At 38.1% G+C, this 22,065-nt stretch overlaps 1 protein-coding gene across 2 annotated transcripts in view; it reads left to right on the forward strand.

Annotated features, from left to right (window-relative positions):
- LOC126162177 (serine/threonine-protein kinase Pak) overlaps window positions 1-22,065 on the forward strand; it is a 156,409-nt gene that overhangs the window by 72,393 nt on the left and 61,951 nt on the right. Inside the window, exons 3-4 of one of the 2 annotated variants that reach the window (XM_049918488.1) lie at window positions 5,847-6,006; window positions 21,375-21,607. In XM_049918488.1, the coding sequence (XP_049774445.1) occupies window positions 5,847-6,006; window positions 21,375-21,607 (393 nt within the window). The remainder of the gene's footprint in view (window positions 1-5,846; window positions 6,007-21,374; window positions 21,608-22,065) is intronic. The other variant, XM_049918489.1, reaches the window with a different exon arrangement.

A 22,065-nucleotide genomic window follows, 5' to 3' on the forward strand; every position in this document is an offset into this window, starting at 1 on the left:
CTCTCTCTCTCTCTCTCTCTCTCTCCTCCCTCCCCCCCTCCCCCTCCCTCTCTCTCTCTCTCTCTCTCTCTCTCTCTCTCTCTCTCTCTCTCTCTCTCTCTCTCTCTCTGTGTGTGTGTGTGTGTGTGTGTGTGTGTGTGTGAGAGAGAGAGAGAGAGAGAGAGAGAGAGAGAGAGAGAGAGAGAGAGATGGGTGAATGGGGTTTTGCTGTTATGGTTTTTTGTAATTCTTTTCATTAGGGACACCTAAATTGTTAATCCAGTTTTTAAGAAAGATTGTTTACCCATTTACTTAAAAAAATATTCATTTCTCTGGCCTGTGTGAGTAGGATGAGATCTTGAATTCCAACTTCATGACCAAAATGTTTTGAGGGCTGAATAAAGTCAGAATTTCAACAGAAATACTAAAAGTTTTTGTTTTGGGTAGAATTGTAGGCATGTCTTAGTGGCAGCTACCTTTGAAAATATGTTTTTGCGGTAGCTTTTTAAAGACTGTCTGGAGTCAAAATTGTCATCTTTACAACTCGATGACTGTTAATTTATGCTGCTATTTTGCTCATTTACTACATAGTTGGCTCTGTCATAAAATCACTGATGTCTCTGCTGTTGATAAAAGAGTAGCAGTGTTGTATTTGGTTTCTAAGAACTGACAAGAGATAAGGGCAGATAAACCTACTGAGAAGATTTAAACTCAGTGCAAGTAAAGGCAGGGAAGTTTACTGTAGGAATGGCTGTTAATGGTACTGAAGTGATTTTTGCAATGGAAGAATTGGATCTGCATGTTAAGTTTAAGGTAATAATTGAACAGTACAGTTATACTGTGTAAATAATTAAGTTGAAGGACAGGTGCTGTATGTTATATCCAAGGGAAGAATTCAGTGGTTGTGCTTTATGGACCTTTTTTCTATCTTTAAAGATCCATTCTTTATTGTTTATCAGATATTAACTTTATATGCATTTAAATTTAAGTATCTCAGAAGCAGCAGGTATCAACTGTATCATTATTATTTGTATTAACTTAGATTTATGAGGGAACTGTTGACTTCACTAAAAAAATAAACACACATCGCAAATGTCTTTCACATGCCGTATTGCTGACACTACAGGTGCAAATAATAGATTTAGATTTTGTTGTAATCTTTTTGAGAAGAGCCTGATCTCAGAGTTATCATATTTTTTCTGTACTCCGGTGAATTCTGAGACTCTCCTTGGCAGTTTTTGCAGTATTGTTGGTAGCTCCTTGCAGCACCTGCTGTGATATGCAGACATCTGCTGGTGAACTGAAAAGGCCACATGCCACCCAAAGAGTGCCTCAAACAAATAAAAAAACAATATTTTAACTAACACTGAATATCATATACATAGAAATGATCCACGTCTATGGTAGTTAAACATCATAATCTTTACAATAAAATTATGGACACATTTGCTCATTTATACATGACAAGGGTACAGTAAACTTCACACCTCTAATAATTACAGGATATCATGACTGTAAGCCAGCTAAATTTTGTACCCACACATTTTTCATTTTAAAGAAGTTGGCAGTTAAATGTAAAGGTAAAGATAAGCTCCATTGAGTCTGTTTAGAATTTAGTGCTTTCATTGTCTATCATTGTATATGTTGAAGTGCAGCATCCTAATTAGTGCATCAGTTGTGATACAATGCTGTTAACTTAAAAATATTTTTAACTGACTTCATTCTTCCACATGCATAGATATCAGTTGTTTTAAAGTAATAGAGGAGTTACATCATTAAGATGTTTAAGTCTTAATGATAAATCTGCACCATGACATGAACACTAACAGTTAATAAAAACACTATTCTAAACAATCAATAACATGTTATTTAACATTACATTTACCTTCCATTGACTCAGTTTTTGAGGCACTATGGCTGCATTAAAATTTTTAATCAGTTTCTTAAATTAGTGCCCAGTGCTACTGAAAAAAATATCTGCATATTGAGATATGTATATCACATTTTTGACATGGTTCTCCTGTTAAGTGTGAACCATGAATGTGCTATTGAACCATGGATTGGTTTGGAAGTTCTTGTTAGTCTACCTGTACCACTTTAATCCTGTCTTTTAGTACAGTTTGTGCCCTTGTGTTCTGTTGTCTGATAATGCTAGATGAAATACTTAAAAACTTCTTCAGGTACCTGTTTGGTCTTATGCTGTTTGTAATTAGCAGGAAACTGTAATTTGTAATGTGTTTAGTACTTTGTATTCTGGTTTTGATAATGAGGCAGAGATTGTTTTCATTCTTTGTCTAAGAGTAAAATAAAACTGTAACAATAACTAGTTACAAACTATGTTGGGAAGATTTGAATTAATTTTGTATAGTTCCACAACGGCACGTAGCGTTTGCAACTATCCTAAAATATCAGGTAAAGTTAATGGAGTATGTTTTTGGACTGAATAAATTAGTGGTATTGGATAATATCATTTGGGTAATAATGTAATTATGTACATCATTTTTTGGTAAGTGTCAGGTAATGTGAGTGAAACATTTGATAATAGTCACTGCACTGTTTCAAACAACTAGGTCAACTGAACTGTGTGCTGTATTAGTAAATAAATGATACTTGGTATTGACAAAATTTTCAATGTATAAAATATTCCGGAGGTAAAATAGTCCCCCATTCGGATCTCCGGGCGGGGACTACTCAGGAGGACGTCGTTATCAGGAGAAAGAAAACTGGCGTCCTACGGATCGGAGCGTGGAATGTCAGATCCCTTAATCGGGCAGGTAGGTTAGAAAATTTAAAAAGGGAAATGGATAAGTTAAAGTTAGATATAGTGGGAATTAGTGAGGTTCGGTGGCAGGAGGAACAAGACTTTTGGTCAGGTGATTACAGGGTTATAAATACAAAGTCAAATAGGGGTAATGCAGGAGTAGGTTTAATAATGAATAAAAAAATAGGAGTGCGGGTTAGCTACTACAAACAGCATAGTGAACGCATTATTGTGGCCAAGATAGACACAAAGCCCATGCCTACTACAGTAGTACAAGTTTATATGCCAACTACCTCTGCAGATGATGAAGAAATAGATGAAATGTATGACGAGATCAAAGAAATTATTCAGGTAGTGAAAGGAGACGAAAATTTAATAGTCATGGGTGACTGGAATTCGTCAGTAGGAAAAGGAAGAGAAGGAAACATAGTAGGTGAATATGGATTGGGGGAAGGAATGAAAGAGGAAGCCGCCTTGTAGAATTTTGCACAGAGCATAGCTTAATCATAGCCAACACTTGGTTCAAGAATCATAAAAGAAGGTTGTATACCTGGAAGAATCCTGGAGATACTAGTAGGTATCAGATAGATTATATAATGGTAAGACAGAGATTTAGGAACCAGGTTTTAAATTGTAAGACATTTCCTGGGGCAGATGTGGATTCTGACCACAATCTATTGGTTATGAACTGCAGATTTAAACTGAAGAAACTGCAAAAAGGTGGGAATTTAAGGAGATGGGACCTGGATAAACTGAAAGAACCAGAGGTTGTACAGAGTTTCAGGGAGAGCATAAGGGAACAATTGACAGGAATGGGGGAAAGAAATACAGTAGAAGAAGAATGGGTAGCTCTGAGGGATGAAGTAGGGAAGGCAGCAGAGGATCAAGTAGGTAAAAAGACGAGGGCTAATAGAAATCCTTGGGTAACAGAAGAAATATTGAATTTAATTGATGAAAGGAGAAAATACAAAAATGCAGTAAATGAAGCAGGCAAAAAGGAATACAGACGTCTCAAAAATGATATCGACAGGAAGTGCAAAATGGCTAAGCAGGGATGGCTAGAGGACAAATGTAAGGATGTAGAGGCTTGTCTCACTAGGGGTAAGATAGATACTGCCTACAGGAAAATTAAAGAGACCTTTGGAGAGAAGAGAACCGCTTGTATGAATATCAAGAGCTCAGATGGCAACCCAGTTCTAAGCAAAGAAGGGAAGGCAGAAAGGTGGAAGGAGTATATAGAGGGTTTATACAAGGGCGATGTACTTGAGGACAATATTATGGAAATGGAAGAGGATGTAGATGAAGACGAAATGGGAGATAAGATACTGCGTGAAGAGTTTGACAGAGCACTGAAAGACCTGAGTCGAAACAAGGCCCCGGGAGTAGACAACATTCCATTTGAACTACTGATGGCCTCGGGAGAGCCAGTCATGACAAAACTCTACCATCTGGTGAGCACGATGTATGAGACAGGCGAAATACCCTCAGACTTCAAGAAGAATATAATAATTCCAATCCCAAAGAAAGCAGGTGTTGACAGATGTGAAAATTACCGAACAATCAGTTTAATAAGTCACAGCTGCAAAATACTAACGCGAATTCTTTACAGACGAATGGAAAAACTGGTAGAAGCCGACCTCGGGGAAGATCAGTTTGGATTCCGTAGAAATGTTGGAACACGTGAGGCAATACTGACCTTACGACTTATCTTAGAAGAAAGATTAAGAAAAGGCAAACCTACGTTTCTAGCATTTGTAGACTTAGAGAAAGCTTTTGACAATGTTAACTGGAATACTCTCTTTCAAATTCTGAAGGTGGCAGGGGTAAAATACTGGGAGCGAAAGGCTATTTACAGTTTGTACAGAAACCAGATGGCAGTTATAAGAGTCGAGGGGCATGAAAGGGAAGCAGTGGTTGGGAAAGGAGTAAGACAGGGTTGTAGCCTCTCCCCGATGTTATTCAATCTGTATATTGAGCAAGCAGTAAAGGAAACAAAAGAAAAATTCGGAGTAGGTATTAAAATTCATGGAGAAGAAGTAAAAACTTTGAGGTTCGCCGATGACATTGTAATTCTGTCAGAGACAGCAAAGGACTTGGAAGAGCAGTTGAACGGAATGGACAGTGTCTTTAAAGGAGGATATAAGATGAACATCAACAAAAGCAAAACGAGGATAATGGAATGTAGTCAAATTAAGTCGGGTGATGCTGAGGGAATTAGATTAGGAAATGAGACACTTAAAGTAGTAAAGGAGTTTTGCTATTTAGGGAGTAAAATAACCGATGATGGTCGAAGTAGAGAGGATATAAAATGTAGACTGGCAATGGCAAGGAAAGCGTTTCTCAAGAAGAGGAATTTGTTAACATCGAGTATAGATTTAAGTGTCAGGAAGTCGTTTCTGAAAGTATTTGTATGGAGTGTAGCCATGTATGGAAGTGAAACATGGACGATAACTAGTTTGGACAAGAAGAGAATAGAAGCTTTCGAAATGTGGTGCTACAGAAGAATGCTGAAGATAAGGTGGGTAGATCACGTAACTAATGAGGAGGTATTGAATAGGATTGGGGAGAAGAGAAGTTTGTGGCACAACTTGACTAGAAGAAGGGATCGGTTGGTAGGACATGTTTTGAGGCATCAAGGGATCACAAATTTAGCATTGGAGGGCAGTGTGGAGGGTAAAAATCGTAGAGGGAGACCAAGAGATGAATACACTAAGCAGATTCAGAAGGATGTAGGTTGCAGTAGATACTGGGAGATGAAGAAGCTTGCACAGGATAGAGTAGCATGGAGAGCTGCATCAAACCAGTCTCAGGACTGAAGACCACAACAACAACAACACAGGCTTCAGAAACACTTGTCACTATTTGATGCATTCCATTTAGATTTTTGGATAAGTTGTGATATTCCAGATCTTAGTGGCATTTTTCAGAATGTTTTTGGAGACACAAAGTGAAACTGTATTTGCCTATGTAATTACTCCTTTTTTGCAGAGGGGTATAGTGTAATTTCAGTTTATCAGCTTGACATTTTTTATCAGAGTTGTTTAACTTGTTTTGTTTGCTTAATGAATTATATTCTCTGTTAATTTGTATTTTAAAATCTTAACAGGGTATGCCAGAAGCATGGGCAAGGTTACTGATGAGTTCAAACATCAGCAAACAGGAGCAGAAGAGCAACCCACAAGCTGTGTTAGATGTCCTCAACTGGTTTGATAACTCAAGCAAAGAAACCAAGGGTTCAAAGTACATGACAACAACTAAAATGGTTGGTGAGTACCATGTAAAAGTGATGACGGTATCATTTTGTTTGAGTATCTGAATAAGCAGACTTACTATTGTGATCACTGGTGGAGAAGATTGTATTTCCAAACTCAAGCCATTCATAACTAGTTGTTACCAACACAGTAAAAATAAGTAATTATCTTATGAGATAACTATCAGTTATAGCTGTCAGTCACACAAAAAACTATTACAAGTTTCTAACTTTTGAAGCTAATCTGTCACCAGGGAATTATGAAAGTGGAGGATGAAAAAACTCATTAACTGTGAAATATGACATTAAGGCACTCCAAACATTACATGAAACACTACACAAAACACAGTATAAATGAGAGGGAAAGGCATAGACTGGTGAGCAGAAAATGAGAATTAAAATATTTCGTAGTTAATAAAGCACTGCAGAAATTAAATGAATTGGCTAGTCTGAAAGGTAACACAGCTATGGAAAGTGGAAAATGTTGGTAGTCCCAAGATGGCTGAGGGGATAAAGTGCACAACATTGCTGACTATTTTGGGCCATAAAGTACTACCAACATGTAAGCTTGTGTGTGTTCATTGATCATATAGAGAGCTAGATGGTGGTCATCTTAATGCTCTCCTCCAGCTTCAGAAGTTTCCCATAAGTTTTGTTGCTAATTTCTTCTATTGTATTTTCTTCTTTCTTTTTTGTATACTGTCTCATCTGTTTTTGTTTCTCTCTTATGTATCTTATTCTTTTTGGCGTTCTGTACCCCTCTCGGTAAACACTGAAGTAGGGATGGCGGTTATTACAGAAACAACCAGTTTTCAGGTATATCAGTTTTTTCAATGCCAATTTAACCCGACTAATAAAGCCACTCAAATTGTATTTTCTTCTTTCTTTTTTGTATACTGTCTCATCTGTTTTTGTTTCTCTCTTATGTATCTTATTCTTTTTGGCGTTCTGTACCCCTCTCGGTAAAAACTGAACTAGGGATGGCGGTTATTACAGAAACAACCAGTTTTCAGGTATATCAGTTTTTTCAATGCCAATTTAACCAGACTAATAAAGCCACTCAAAATAAGTATTTTCTGAAATAACTGATTTTTGGATTTTTGATTCCTAGTACTTCTGTAATAAACGTAGAAATTGAACAAAGATTGACCATTCTGACTTTGTTTCAAGATACAGAATAAAAGCATTAAATTAAATAGGCAAATTAAAAGAAAAGTTGATCTGTCCACATTCACTGCTTTCTTTGAAAAGTGGTGAATGGTTGAATACTACAAAAGATCACCACAATTCTTCTACTGATTCTAATTTTTTGAACCTCTGTTTAAAAATCATGTAATTGGGGATACTACCACTATTTGGACATTTTGAATAGTTAGTGCAAAAGATTAGATTACATTAACTTTCATTCCAATTGATCCATAGTGAGGAGGTCCTCCAAGATGTAGAACATGTCAGAAAAACAACAATACATGACAAATATTTACAGCTCAAACAAATAAGCTAATGTACCATTCCACAGGTCCTAAGTGGAATGGTCGTCATTTTTTAATGAACGCTATATGAAAGAATCATTTTACAAATACTAATACACTGAATTTAAAATAAAAAAAATTATAAGGTAATAAACATGTAATACAACTACCATAATACCTATTTACAAGGAACACATTGCTGCACGGAAATGGTGCAGATGTTTATAGATACACAAACCAGTTGTTTCTACTGAGAAATTCATCAATGGAGTAGGAGGAGTTGGCCACCAATAAATCCTTTAGGCTTCTCTTAAACTTACTTAATTTCATTGGTTGTTAAGCTTTTTATGGCTGCTGGCAAGTTAGTGAAAATGTGTGTTCCTGAATAATGCACACCTTTTTGTACAAGACTAAGTGACTTGATATCCTTGTGAAGATTATTCTAATTTCTAGTATTGATTCCATAAATTGAATTGAGCTGTTGGTTTGAAAAAGTTATGTATTTTAATGACAAATTTCATTAAGGAATAAATATATTGGGAAGCAGTAGTTTGTATCCCTAGTTCCCTAAACAGGCTTCTGCAGGATGTTCTTGAGTTCACACCACATATAACTCTTACTGCACATTTTTGTGCCCGGAAAACTTTAGCTTGGCTTGATGAATTACCCCAAAAAATAATCCCATGTGACATTATGGAATGAAAGTAAGCATAGTATGCCAGCTTTTTCATTTTTATATCCCCTATGTCTGACACAATTCACATTGCAAATAGAGATTTGTTAAGACACTTCAGCAGTTCTGTGGTGTGCTCCTCCCAGTTGAATTTATTATCAAGCTGTAATCCCAAGAATTTAACACTGCCCACTTCTTCTATCTGCTTGTCATCGTATGTTAGGCATATACTCATGGGACACTCCTTACAAGTTCTGAACTGCGTGTAGTGCGTTTTTTCAATGTTTAATGACAAAGAATTGGCAAGGAACCAGTGATTAATGTCCACAAATATTTTATTAGCTGACCTCTCTAAGACTACACTTGATTTCCTATTTATTGCAATGTTTGTACCATCGGCAAACAAAACAAACTTGGCTTCTGGTAATGTTACTGATGAAAGGTCATTGATATACACAAGAAAAAGTGAGGGCCCTAAAATGGAACCTTGTGGGACCCCACACGTAATTAGTTCCCAGTTTGATGATGCCTGATAGCTTAATACATGTCTCTTTCCTAATAACGTCCTTAATTTACTTAAAAGGATATTGTGACTCACACAGTCAAATGCCTTTGACAGATCACAAAATATACCAGTTGCCTATAATTTTTTGTCTAATGAATTAAGCACATTTTCACTGTAAGTGTAGATAGCCTTCTCAATATCAGAACCCTTTAGAAATCCGAACTGTGACTTTGTCAGTATGTTATTTGAGATAAGATGGTTATAAAGCCGATTGTACATTACTTTATCTAAAATTTTTGAGAATGCTGGCAAAAGTGAAATTGGACTGTAATTTGATGCTATTTCTTTATCTCCCTTCTTAAACACTGGCTTAACTTCAGCATATTTCAACCATTCAGGAAATATTCCACTGATAAACGACTGGTTACGCAGATAGCTTAATATGTTACTTAACTCAGAATCACATTCTTTAATTAACTTTGTTCATATTTCATCATACCCACTAGATGTTTTTGATTTTAAAGATTTTATGATGGACATTATTTCCGCTGGGGTAGTGAGGGGCAAATTCATATTATAGAAATTACTGGAAATGTCTGGTCTGAGGTATTCCATAGCAGCATCTACAGAACCTGACAACCCCATCTTGTCAGTAACAGTTATAAAATGTTTGTTAAGAAGTTATGCAACACTATACACATCTGTCACCAATGTATCGTTTACTCTTAATGCTATTTGTCCCTCTTCATGTCTGGTTCTACTGGTATCCTCCTTCACTATATCCCATATAGTATTTATCTTGCTATCTGATATGACTGTCTTCTCCTTGTAATATATTTCTTTGATGTCTGTAGTACAGTCTTTAATATTTTGCATTATTTCTTGTAATGTGCTATAGCATCAACATCGGAACTGTTTCGTATTGACAGATAACAGTTTTCTACTTGTTTTACAAGATACCCCTATTCCTTGAGTAATCCATGGCTTCTTTGTAGACTTTGCTCTAACCTTGGTAAGTTTTGGGGGAAAACAGTGTTCTAATAAGATAAGCACTTTATTAGCAAAAGTGTTATATTTTTCATTCATGCCATGAGCACTGTAAACATAAGTCCAGTGAATGTCTCAGAGGAGTATCCTAAAATAATCAATTTTTGGCTTATTGATTCCCTTCTTGAGCTCAGATGTAACAGATTTTATATCCTGTTCAGTATTAACATTTAACGGAAGGAACTGCATGTCATGGTCTGAGAGGCCATTGACTATTGGTTTTGTTATATCATTTTGTTCATTGGACTTTTCTATAAAGATATTATCAATGGCTGTTTGAGAGCAATTGGCTACCCTAGTGGGGAAGTTTACAGTGGGAATTAAGTTGAATGATAGTGTTACTAACTCTGTTTATGAACAGATTAAAGTTACCTGCAGGTGCTCGATATACACTTAATATTATGAAGGATTTTTTGTGAAATTCTACTTCTGTTGCACATGCTTCCATATGCTGTTTTAGGCAAAATTTATGAATTTCTATGTTCTTAAATTTATGACAGTTCCTGATGAACGTGGCAACTCCTCCTTTCTCCATTTCTGATCTGCAAAAGTGAGATGCTAACCTAAACCTTATAACACTTAAAAGTTCTATACCAGTGGTCACATGATGTTCAGAGAGGCAGATAATGTCAGCTGGGCTTTTGAAGACTCTAATTCATCTATGCAGATAATTAATTCATTAATTTTATTTCTCAGTCCTCTAATATTGTGATGCAATAAAGATAGCTGACATTTCACACTGACTGAGTTAAAATATCTGCTGACTGTTGAAAATTCTTAACCAATAGCTGTTTATGCTGACGTAATAAGCTAGAATTATGTTTTTTGGTTTCTTTCTCAAACTGAAGGTTTGTCTCAGTCCTAACCTCTCTTAAAATTTGGTTTCTTTCTGTCCTCGCTACCCTAAAAAGGGTCTCTTCTGAACCCTATGACTACTGGTATTTTATCACTCATGACAGCACCTCCCCCCTTTAACTTTCCTGCTATTTCCCCAGCCAGTTTACCCTTCCCCTTCCTGTTGAGGTGAAGGCCATGCCTAGTATAATCCCACCTATTGAGAGAATGAACAGGAACCACACCAATGTGGTTCCAAGCGGTTCCAACTCTAAGTTAACCCTCTTGAGAGAAGAGTTCAAATGAGGTCGGTCATGGTGCCCAAGAACAGATACAAACTCAACACTAGTATGCTTCGATGCTGATGCAATCTTTGCCAGGTCACGCTCTATACTGTACCCAGGACTCTGTCAATACTATTACCTGCCCCACTCACTATAACCACGGTGTCTTCCTTAGTGAAATCTTTGCAGTGATCCTAAATTCTCTTTCCCTGCTCCAGACCAGCACTAGGCTTAAAAAAATTGGTGACCTGGTATTCTGTACCTAGTTCATCCTGCAAAAGTTGGCCAACACCTCTTCCATGGGAACTATCCAACAACACCACTTTCTTTCTCTTTACTGATTTCCCTACATTCTTACTTTTCAATTTGCTGCTGAAAGTTTGTTGTGCCCTGTCTACACTTGCAACTGCTTTAGGCTCACCAGCTTCTAACTGAAGCAACAGGTCAAATCTATTTTCCACATTCACCATGAAGCTGTCAGACAAAGTTCTAGGCCTGTTCCTCCTGTTGCCTGTTGCCACTCCCTCCTTAACCTGTCAAGATCTCCCCTGGCCTTGTCTAACTCAGCCTGAAGGGTGGCAATTTTCTCCTCCTGTTCTAGTATCTTCCTATCTCTACTACAGATCATACAAAACCACTGATGAGTCTCATTTACTTCCCCTATTCCCACACCACTACAGTCGCCCACATGGAAAAAACTGCAGCACCCATCACACCAAAGCCCCGACCTAACAATTCTGCGGCAAGTCAAGCACTTTCACTCATGATAAACGTAATAGTTTATTAAGAATAAGTCAGTTAAATTACAGATCAACACGAAAATATGGTTGCTCAAATTTGGCCTATATGCAACGGTGTGTAAACAAAAACAATAGTGCAAAGTTTCTGAAACAACAACTTAAACTTTATGCTACTTTCCGGAAATGCTAGTTAAGTAATGAATAGGTTCGCTACAGTTAAATTGCTGGAGAGAGCAAAGAACAACGAAACGAAATTCTATAGATTTGCTGCAGCAAAACGTAAACAGAAAGTACGACTGTACAATCTTTTCGTGTTTTCTGCTATATTACGTAAAGGAAAATGAAACCTTTAATGGTACACTTAAAAGGCACATTGATACACCTATTCACCACTTAATCAGTAGTAAACTATATGTTTTATAATCTAAAATTACTTATCTTTACGAGAACACCAAAACTCACGCTAGTCGCCGGGCTGCAGGATGAATACCGAGGTTTAAGAAGCTTGATTGTCATGTTCATTCATCCATTTTCGAGGGCTACAAGCATATAAAGACATATTATGTAGACACAGACAGCATATCAGCTATTTTCTATTTTTATTGTATATTATGAATGAATTGTTGTCAAGTTTTAAGTTAATTGATTTCCTTCCTCTACAATTATTTAGTGGAAAGGGCAGACAAATCTTTATTCTATTAAAGCTAATTAAGCATCGTACTTCATTGCTACATTACTTTGTAAAAATATTCCCAGTTAGGGTTGGTGCCACTCTGCAATACAACTGAAGCCTGGCAATGACAGTGAGAGACTACCGTATAGAGTGGTTGGGGACACATCTTGCACATGCAATACAACTGAAGCCTGGCAATGACAGTGAGAGACTACCGTATAGAGTGGTTGGGGACACATCTTGCACATAGCTCGTACACGCATACAGTAAGCCGCAACATGTGGCAGGCGAGACATCATTGTTTCATCAAGGCTGAACCAATTCTTATGCCACGTTTAGTTACTCATTTAAATGTACATTGCTATTAAAATGTTGCTGTTCACTTGTCCCATTTTCTATGATGAAACAATATTTTAAGCAAGTGCAATTGTTAACAAATAAAAATTACACCTTTTTTTAAAAAAGGTTTGTTTGAAAATGAAAAATTTTAGCACTGCCGCCATGACCAATTGTATTCGAGTTTTTTAATCATTTATTAGTAAAAAATTATTAAAAAAACACCTTTTATACCCAAAACCAAATAAATACCAGAAAATACCGGCATCGGTTTTAACCTGTAGGTTTTTCCCATCCCTAAACTGGACCCCTATAGGATTACTTCATTGCCTGCCTGCCTGTCTGTCTTTTTCTCAGGAGCAGGTGGACATATTATGTTGAAATTTATGCCACATATTACGGTCTAAGGTGCCTTGGCGATGTAAAAAGTTAGAACTTCTAAGTTAGTGCAGTCAAAAGATATGGCCATTTGTGTAACAAATTTTTATACTTGCAAACTCAATCATCAAAATCTATAAGGTACTCGCCAGTGATCTAGAATCATGAAATTTGGCAAACAAAGCTTTGACAGTAAAAGTAAAGGAAAAACTCTGGAAATAAAAGAAGAGAAAAAAGTCATTTGCTATCTGTCCGTCTGTCTACCTGTTAAGACCATTTTTTCTCAGGCAGGTGTAGACATACCCAGCTGAAATTAGTGTCACATATTAAGGGCCACGGTCCCTTCACAGTGTAAAATATTTAAGTTACTATGTCACTGCAATCAAAAGATGTGGCCATGTATGTCAGTATCTATATCAATAACAGGCAAAAATTGGTGAAATTATTGATTCTCAGTGTGGGTGAACAATCCATATACATAATTCAATTTGTACAGAACATTTGGTGCGTGAGTTCCACTGGCACTTAGGCAGATTTTTCCAACCAGATTCCCCCCCCCCCCCCCCCCCCCCCCCCCCCCTATTATTACTCTCCTTATTTTCATTTCCTTAGCCACATTTTATCTTTTCTACCTGCTGGTTTTGATTTTCATCATCATCATCTTTGACATTGCTCTATCTAGTATCGACTATCTTTCCCATTTCTCACAACCTCATTAGACATTGTGTCTTTAAGAGTCATTAATTTATCAAGATTCTGGATTTCAAGTGTTGAGTATGTTTGCTTGATTTGCTTGCGTACTTGTTAGGGAAATCTTTCTCAACTTCTGGTTCTTAGCAACTTTTCCCATCGTCTTACTTTCCGCAGTTCTCTCTACTACTCTCTCTCTTTTTTTTTTTTTTGTTTTTTTATTTAAATGTATGAATTTCAGGAGTCAGAATACATGCTTTGGGTTGAAATTGACTGTATTTGCACATTTTTCTCAGTAAGTAGAAATTTCTTACAGTTATATATTTTTGAATCTTTATAATTTTCTGTTAGTTGCTTATTATTTGTGCATTGAGTAAATTAGTATTGATTGATATTCGATGTGCCATAATTCCTACTACAGGTGAAAAGAGGGAAATATGGTTTCTAAACTCCATCCAAGCGGTTTGTGGGTAATTGTACATTTAAAACACTGTCCTTATTCTGTACTCACTATTGTTTTTACTGTATTATTTCACCTTCAGTAACTTCACACATCTAGATTAGAAGTTGAAATAGCAGCAAGCAGCAAGATGGGCCATAACTTGTGGATGTCTTATGGGAATACATATTGACTTTTTGGGCTGTAGTGTGGTCTGAGGAGTGGAAAAGTGTTTTTCTCCAACAACACAGTTCTTCACATATTAAATTCAGTGTGTACCACGCTGAATGTATTTGCATCTTCTTTCATACTGGTAGCTTTAATGTCTTCATGACTTCACCTGTGAATATTCAGGTATATTGTATGTTGTTATAATCCACAGCGGATTGAGGTACGATAAAAAATTAATTGGAATCTCCTTATTTCACAAGCTTTATACATCTGATTTTCAAATTTATTTTTTTATCTTGTTGGTACACATGTTCCTGATGTATGTTTGCATTTCCAGTAGTTTTGAATATTTTGTTTATTGTTGACAGTCGAAACGGTTATATACACGTTCCATCTTGGCTAATTTTTACTTCCGGAAAAGATGGAACAAAGAAGTTACATTAAATTTTGCTTGAAAAATGGAATAAAGTGTAGCACTGCTTCAAACTGTAGATTATGGCTTTTGGTGAGTCTGTTATAAGTAAGACAAGAGTTAATGAGTGGTATGAATGTTTCAAAGAGGATCAAGAAGACATTGAAGACAATAAAACACCTTGGACATCAATTACTGAAGACAGTAAAGAAAAAATGTTCTGGAAAATCACTGAATCGTCATCAGAGAAGTTGCTGGTAGTGTTGGCATATCCTTTGGCTCATGCCAAGTAATTTTTTTGGATGTTTTGGAAATGAAATGTGTAACAGCAAAGTTTGTTCTGAAATTGATGAAGTTCAACCAAAAACAACATTGCAAAGACAGCATTCAGCAGTTGCTGAATGAAGTCAGCAATGAAACCTCTAAAGGAAGTATAACAGGTGACGAACATGGGTGTATGGGTATGATGTAAAAATAAAGGCCCAGTCGCCCACTGGAAACTACCTGAAGAGCAAAGACTGAAAAAAATTTGACAAGTTTGCTCACATTTCCTTCGATTACAGGTGGATAGTGCATCATGAGTTCATGCCATTTGGTCATATGGTCAATAAGGAATACTACCTGGAAGTTGTGCAATGTCCGTGTGAAGCAATCCAAAGAAAAGGACCAGAATTGTGGCAGAGCCACTTGTGAAAATTGCATCACGATAGTTCACCCATTCACACCTCTGTGCTTGTTTGTGAATTTTTGGCAAAAAACAAAACTTTTGTGTTGCCTTAGCTACTATATTTCCCAGATATGCCCCCCTGTGATGTCTTTTTATTCTCGAGACCAAAGAGAACCATGAAAGGATGTTGTTTTGCCACCATTAATGAGATAACAACAGAATTGCCGAAGGAGCCAAACACCATAATGAAAAGTAAGTTCCAGAAGTGCTTCCACGATAAGAAAAAGTGCTGGTGCAAGTGTATTATATCTGATATGGATTACTTTGAAAGCCAACAGCCTTGTTGCAGTGGGGCAACAAGGGTTCCCATCAGATCACCAAAGTTAAGCATTGTTGGGCTGGGCTAGCACTTGGATGGGTGAACATCTGGTCTGCCGAATGCTGTTGGCAAGAGGGGTGGACTCAGCCCTTGTGAGGAGAACTGAAGAGCTACTTGATTGAGTAGTAGTGGTCTCGTAAACTGACATATGGCTGGGAGAGCGATGTACTGACCACATGCCCCTCAATATCAGCATCCAGTGGCTGAGGATGACGCGGCGGCTGCTCATTACCATTGGGCCTTCATGGCGTGTTCGGGCAGAGTTTAGTTTGGTTTAGTTAAGTTTTAGGGATTACTTTGAAAGTGACAAAGTTCATGACAAATAAATAAAGTTTTCTGTTTCTTTATGATCACACCTCACACATCAACATTGTTTACTCATATCAGTCTGTGTTGTATCAGTTTCTGTAATTCATTAACACATTCACATTGCAGTATCATCTTCTAAGAAGTGTTTCTGTCTGTTTGAATGTTTTGAACCGTCATTCAAACGTCAGTGTTGCTATCTGTTACACACTAACAGCATTTAATTATGATTATAATGTCTGCGAAACTGTAAGATTAATGTCTTTGCACTTGTGATTCTTCATGCTTTCCTGGCAAGGTGTTGTCATGTTCAATAATCAGGTTTGTGCTGGTTATTCACATCTTTCCTGCATGCTATTTCAACTGTGTGGCTCGCAGTCTTCTTCAGGTGCTGTGTGATACTGATTCCAGTGTGGAACGAGTCTGGTATTTATGCCTGTTTTGTAGTAGGTGCTCCCTCTGCACTCTGCACCGCGTCAGGTCCTCTGTATGTGGTACGTGCTGACCAATAGCAGCAAGTGTAGCATTTCCTTCTAGACACGGCTGTTCCGCACACTCTGTGCATACTTTGTGGTTATTATCCATTGTCAATCTTGCTGTATTAAGTTCTGAATGACGTCCAAGTTGTGCTATACTTTTTATCTTCAGATTGTCATCATCAAAGTTCTCCCGTGATCTAGGACTTTCTGTTAACATGGTATACCATGTCAGGTGTTTCATCTGAAGTCCTTGCCCACCACAAGTGGCTGCAATGTTGTTTTCAGGCCGATGGTGTTAAAATTGCCACTTGAGACTCAAGATAATGTCCTCAGGTATGGTGTCTGTTGTCTGAGGTACCATTTCACCTGCGTCCTTTGTTACATGTACTGGCCTGTTATCTCTAACTCCATCTTCATATGTGTGTCCCTTGTGGCCATGATTTTGCGTCTGTTGCATCTTCAGAAGAGCCAGGTTCCAAGCCGAGCTCAGTTGGAAACTAATGTCACAGTTAATAAGATTCTCCATGACCTTAATGTTAATAGATTGTTTGATGATGCTGTCCCAGTATCTTAGCATTTGCGTTAAAATCTTGGCCTCATTAGATTTCGTAGAATGATTGGTTTAGAACTCAATGCTTAACAGTTGCTGGATTGGTTGCCTGTCTGTCTGGTGTCCCTTTGGGGCTCTTTGCATCTGATATCAACAGTTATTGTCATCTGGCCGATGCATGCCATACCACATTCACGTAGAACATGCTGAACACCCAGTCTCTGTAGACACAGATCATCCTTCATGCTCCCTAGCAGACCCTTAACTGTGGTGGGTGGATGGAACGTGCTTCTGATATTATGTTTTAGGGAAATTCTGCTGATTTTGGCAGATATCAGCACGACATGTGACAAATATGCAACCTTCTGTGTTTCTTTTTGTACCTCTTCAGAAACATCTGGCAGGGAAACAGGGTGCAGTGTGTTTTGAACGTCTTGAGAAGGATATCCATTTTTGTAGAACACAGAATATGTATGTTCTATCTCCATTGCCAAATTATTGAGATCTGACAGAGTTTGTGCCGGTGGACCAAAGTTCTGAGTACACCATTTTTCTGTGACATGGTGGCAAGTGCTGGCTAGCAGGTACAAGTCGGTGTGAGTGGGTTTGCTGTACACATTGTGATTGAAGGTACCAAGCCTTCCTCTTGACTAGCACACCTCTAGTTTCATGGTGAATTTAATGTTAGGGTGGCATGAGTTTAGATGGTCCAAGAAAACATTGAGCTTTTCTCTTCCATGGGGCCATATGACAGGTGTCATCCACATACCTAAAAAAGCATTTCAGTTGATCGGGGACAGACGTAAGTGCCTCCTCTTCAAATCTTTTGATAAAGAGATTAGCCACCACCAGTGAGAGAGGGCTACCCATTGCCACCCATTCCATTTGATCATAGAATTGACCCTCATATAGGAAATATGTTGAGGTCATTATGTGCCTGAATAAGTCCAGGAGAGCACTGTTGAACTTTTCTACAATCAACTCAAGTGGGTATTCAGTGGTATGGGGGTGAACAGGGAGGCCACATCGAAACTGACCATGTCAGAGTCCGTGATCTGTAGCTGCCTGAAGAGTTGTAGGAAATCCTCTGAGTTGTGAATGTGATGGACACACTTCCCGACATATTGAGAGCATCTTCCCAAGATGTTGAGCAGTGAGGTAGGTGGCTGCACCATTGTTGCTGACTATTGGATGTAGAGCAACCCCCTTCCTTGTGCACCTTAGGCAGACCATAAAGTCTGGGTGATAATGGCACTTTAGCTCTTAGCTGCTGAACGATCTTTTCTGGAAGGCCTGTTTCATTTAGAATAGCACTGGTCTTCCTATCCACACCTGGTCTGTATACCGGGTCGCCCTGAAGTTGTCGCACCTTACTGTCATAATCTGCCTTCTGTAGGATGACAGTAGCATTCCCACAATGATGTCATCTTCCTGGAGTTGTTTGAGGGCCAACCTCTTGTCACTGGAGGTGTTTGATTGGGGCAGCTTGGTTTTAGTGAGCACCCTGCATGTCTCTCATCAGATTTCTTAAGCATCACTGGCAGGAAGTTTCAGGGCCACCTGCTCCACTGCACTGATGAAGGCCACAACAGGAAGGTTTTGGGGGTAACTGCAAAGTAAACACCTTTACTCATACCTTCTAGGTGGTCACATTGAGTTCCTTCTTGCTCAGGTTGATGACTGTGCAAGTGTTCTGCTGTATCTTGTTGTTAAGATATTCAAAACATGGCTAATTGACAAGATGCTGATGTTTTCTTCGTGCACTCTCTAGGAACCAGCAGGTGCCATTAACGTGCTCCCAGTCTAGGCTGGTTAGAGAATTTGCCATAAAAAGATGTAGAGACAGCAACACTCTGGCTATCACATCAAGTTGGTGGTGCATGTCATGTACTTTTACCCTGAACAATGCTAATCTCACTTGATGTTTAATTCTGTTGGCCACTCTGGAATTGCCGAGATTGTTTAATTCTAGCAAACACTGGAACTACGTTCTCGTCTCGGCATCACAGCAGGAAACAGAAAGGGACTGAGAAGTCTCCCCTTTCTTTGTCGAAGCATATCCAGCTTTCTGATATTCACATACATTTCCTCCCCATAGAGCCTTCTAATGTAATTCTTCATGCTTTCCCGGCAAGGTTTTGTCATGTTGAATAATCGGATTTCTGCCAGTTATTCACGTCTTTCCTGCATATTTCAAATGCGGGACTCGCAGTCTTCTTCAGGTGCTGTCTGGTGCTGATCCCAGTGCGGAACGAGTCTGGTATACATGCGTATGTTGTGCTAGGTGCTCCCTCTGTCTGAGCTGCATCAGGCGCTCTGTCTGTGGTGGGCGCCGGCCATTAGCAGTGACTGTAGCATTTTCTTCTAGCCGTGGCTGTTCTGCACACTGCTTGTGTACTTTATGGTTATTATCCATTGTTAATCTTGTTGTATTAAGTTCTGAATGACGTCCAAGCCGTGCAAAATGCTTTATCTTCTGATTGTTATCATTTAAGTCCTCCTGTGATCTAGGACATTCTCTTACGATGTCAGGCATTGTGTCCAAAGTCCATGCTCACCAGGAGAAACTGCAGTGCTATTTTCAGGCCTATGGTTTTCAAATTGTTGCTCAAGACTCGGAAGAATGTCCTCAGGAATTGTGTCTGTTGTGTGAGGTACCATTTCACATGCGTCCTTTGTTACATGTACTAATTCCATCTTCATGCTTGTGTCCCGTGGAGTCTTGATGTTGCCTCCATTGCATCTTCAGAAGATAGTGTGGTGGCTTCCAAGCTGAGCTCATCTGGAAACGGATGTTACGGTTAATAAGATACTCCTTGATATTAATTTCAATAGATTCTTTGATGACATTGTCCCAGTGTCTCGATGGTTGTGTTAAAATCTTGGCATCATTATACTTCATAGAATGACTGAGTTCAAACTATTACCAAATGATTTATCTTGGTTCTCTTTCATTTCCAAACTCTGCTGTAACGTCACATATCACAACTAGACAGATCAATGAATCTGATCTTTCACAAATCTGTCACAGAGCCACAGCCTTGTAGGCTACTGCTGTTAAGCATCCTTGATCTTTCATGACAATTTCCTTACTCTCATTAATTAGTGTTCTGTTGTTCAGTTATTTGATTGTTTCAACTACACCTTCCTTATTATTCATGATGTCATATCTTTTGTCTTTCGTATTTTTATTTTCTCCTTATTTTGTTTCTTCGGACTGAGAAATGTCTTTTTTTAATTTTCTGTCGTGTTTAGTATGATAACTGATTTCTCTGTAGCTGCTTTTTATGTTTCAGAGTAACATACTGGATATGAGCCTTGTTTTATCTCTTTCTCTATGTATGTATTTGACTTGAGATATCTTGTGCAGGAGGATATTAAGGGACACTTTCTTCATTCTCAGTACCATGATATAGGCTCCATAATCATGTTTATCTCTCTTGGTGGGAAACACAAAAAATTGTGAAACACAGGATGGGACATATGAGAGCAAGTCACACACCCACACCCACGCATATGTGCGTGCGCACACACACACAGAAACACACACACACACACACACACACACACACACACACACACACACACACACAAAATGTTGATCTGCTTTGTCATGTAAAACAGTGTTGCAGGAAGTGGATTGCTCGTAGTTTGGGGAGAGGGGTGAATGACAAATATAAGCATATGTGTGGGATGACAATTGTAAATCTTCCCTTTCCTCACTATGTTCTGTAGAAGTAGTCTTTTACCTCATCTGTTCAAGAACCAGTATCAGCATTCTTGTTTTCTGTTGGGCTTTAGTTCTAGTAATAAAGGAATCTCATCTGCATTAAGCATTATCAGTTTATATCTTATTTGATAGTTATTAATATTTCTAGAATTTTAGCTGTTGTTGAAAACATAAAAATCACATATAAATAACTGTTCACATGAAAAGTGTGGTTGTCTTCAATTTTTGAGGTAATTAACAATTCTGAGAGCAGGTGAATTTTATTTTCTTGTGGGTTTTCATTAATTTAAGAAGCATTAGATCTTTCTATTTATGCCATTTGCAATCCTGTACTTTTTAAAGTGGCATTTGAAAATATGCACCATTCATTTTTTCTGTGCTTTGCCTTAATGAATAATGTCATTCTTAATTGATGTGTTGATGCATCACATCATTTGTGTTATCCTGTTGTTCTAAGTCATGCTTCGCTGTATTATAACTATGCATTGCTTTTTCTACATGTGTTACATAATGTGTAACTTCATTCGTATAAAAATGTGACATTTTGTGTAAGGAATAACTGCAAAAAGAAATGCCTCTTTTTGTGTAGTCGAGATAGTGAGAGTGTGACTTTTGACAGCAACAGCTGAATTAGCCCCATCCCCAAGACCCAGTTTGCGGCAAGTGACAACGCAATCTGGGTCAAGCCATAGCCAGCATAGCCTCAGCCAGCCCTCTAGTAGCAGCCCTTCATCAACAACACCTGATACAGAGGGAGGAGGAAATGTCACTTCGGCTCCAACCAGCAGTGAAGTGGATGAAGAACCCCCACCTCCACCTGTTGCTGCTCGGCCAGAACGTACAAAATCCATAGTAAGTACGAGACTTGCACATTGAATCTCTGAGTTTGATTGAAAGAATTTGATAAAGAGGTGGTCAGGGGGAGAAGATCTTGGACAGAAATTTTTCTAAATTAGGCAGTTACAATTATATACATCAACACATGGTGGTTAAACTGATGTCTCTATCAAATGTTGCTTCATCTAGTACTAGAGAAGAAATATTTAGAAGATGTGACCCACCCTTCCCAGTATTCGCTTTGCATTGTTTTTGAGTTATTGCTTTTACATCATGGTCATTCTTGTCCCTGCTGCATAGTGCCTAGACTAATTTTTGGGATGAGTGGTTATCTTGATGTAAGTTTTTCTTGGTTTGCATAAACCATTTGAGGTGAACACCATGATGGTTTTCTAACAAAGCGCCAAATGAAGTATTAAAATGATTGCAACATTGGACTTCTCTTCTGGAGCAGTAATATGGAAATATGTCTG

The sequence above is a fragment of the Schistocerca cancellata genome, chromosome 2, assembly GCF_023864275.1.
Source record: "Schistocerca cancellata isolate TAMUIC-IGC-003103 chromosome 2, iqSchCanc2.1, whole genome shotgun sequence".
NCBI lineage: Eukaryota > Metazoa > Arthropoda > Insecta > Orthoptera > Acrididae > Schistocerca > Schistocerca cancellata.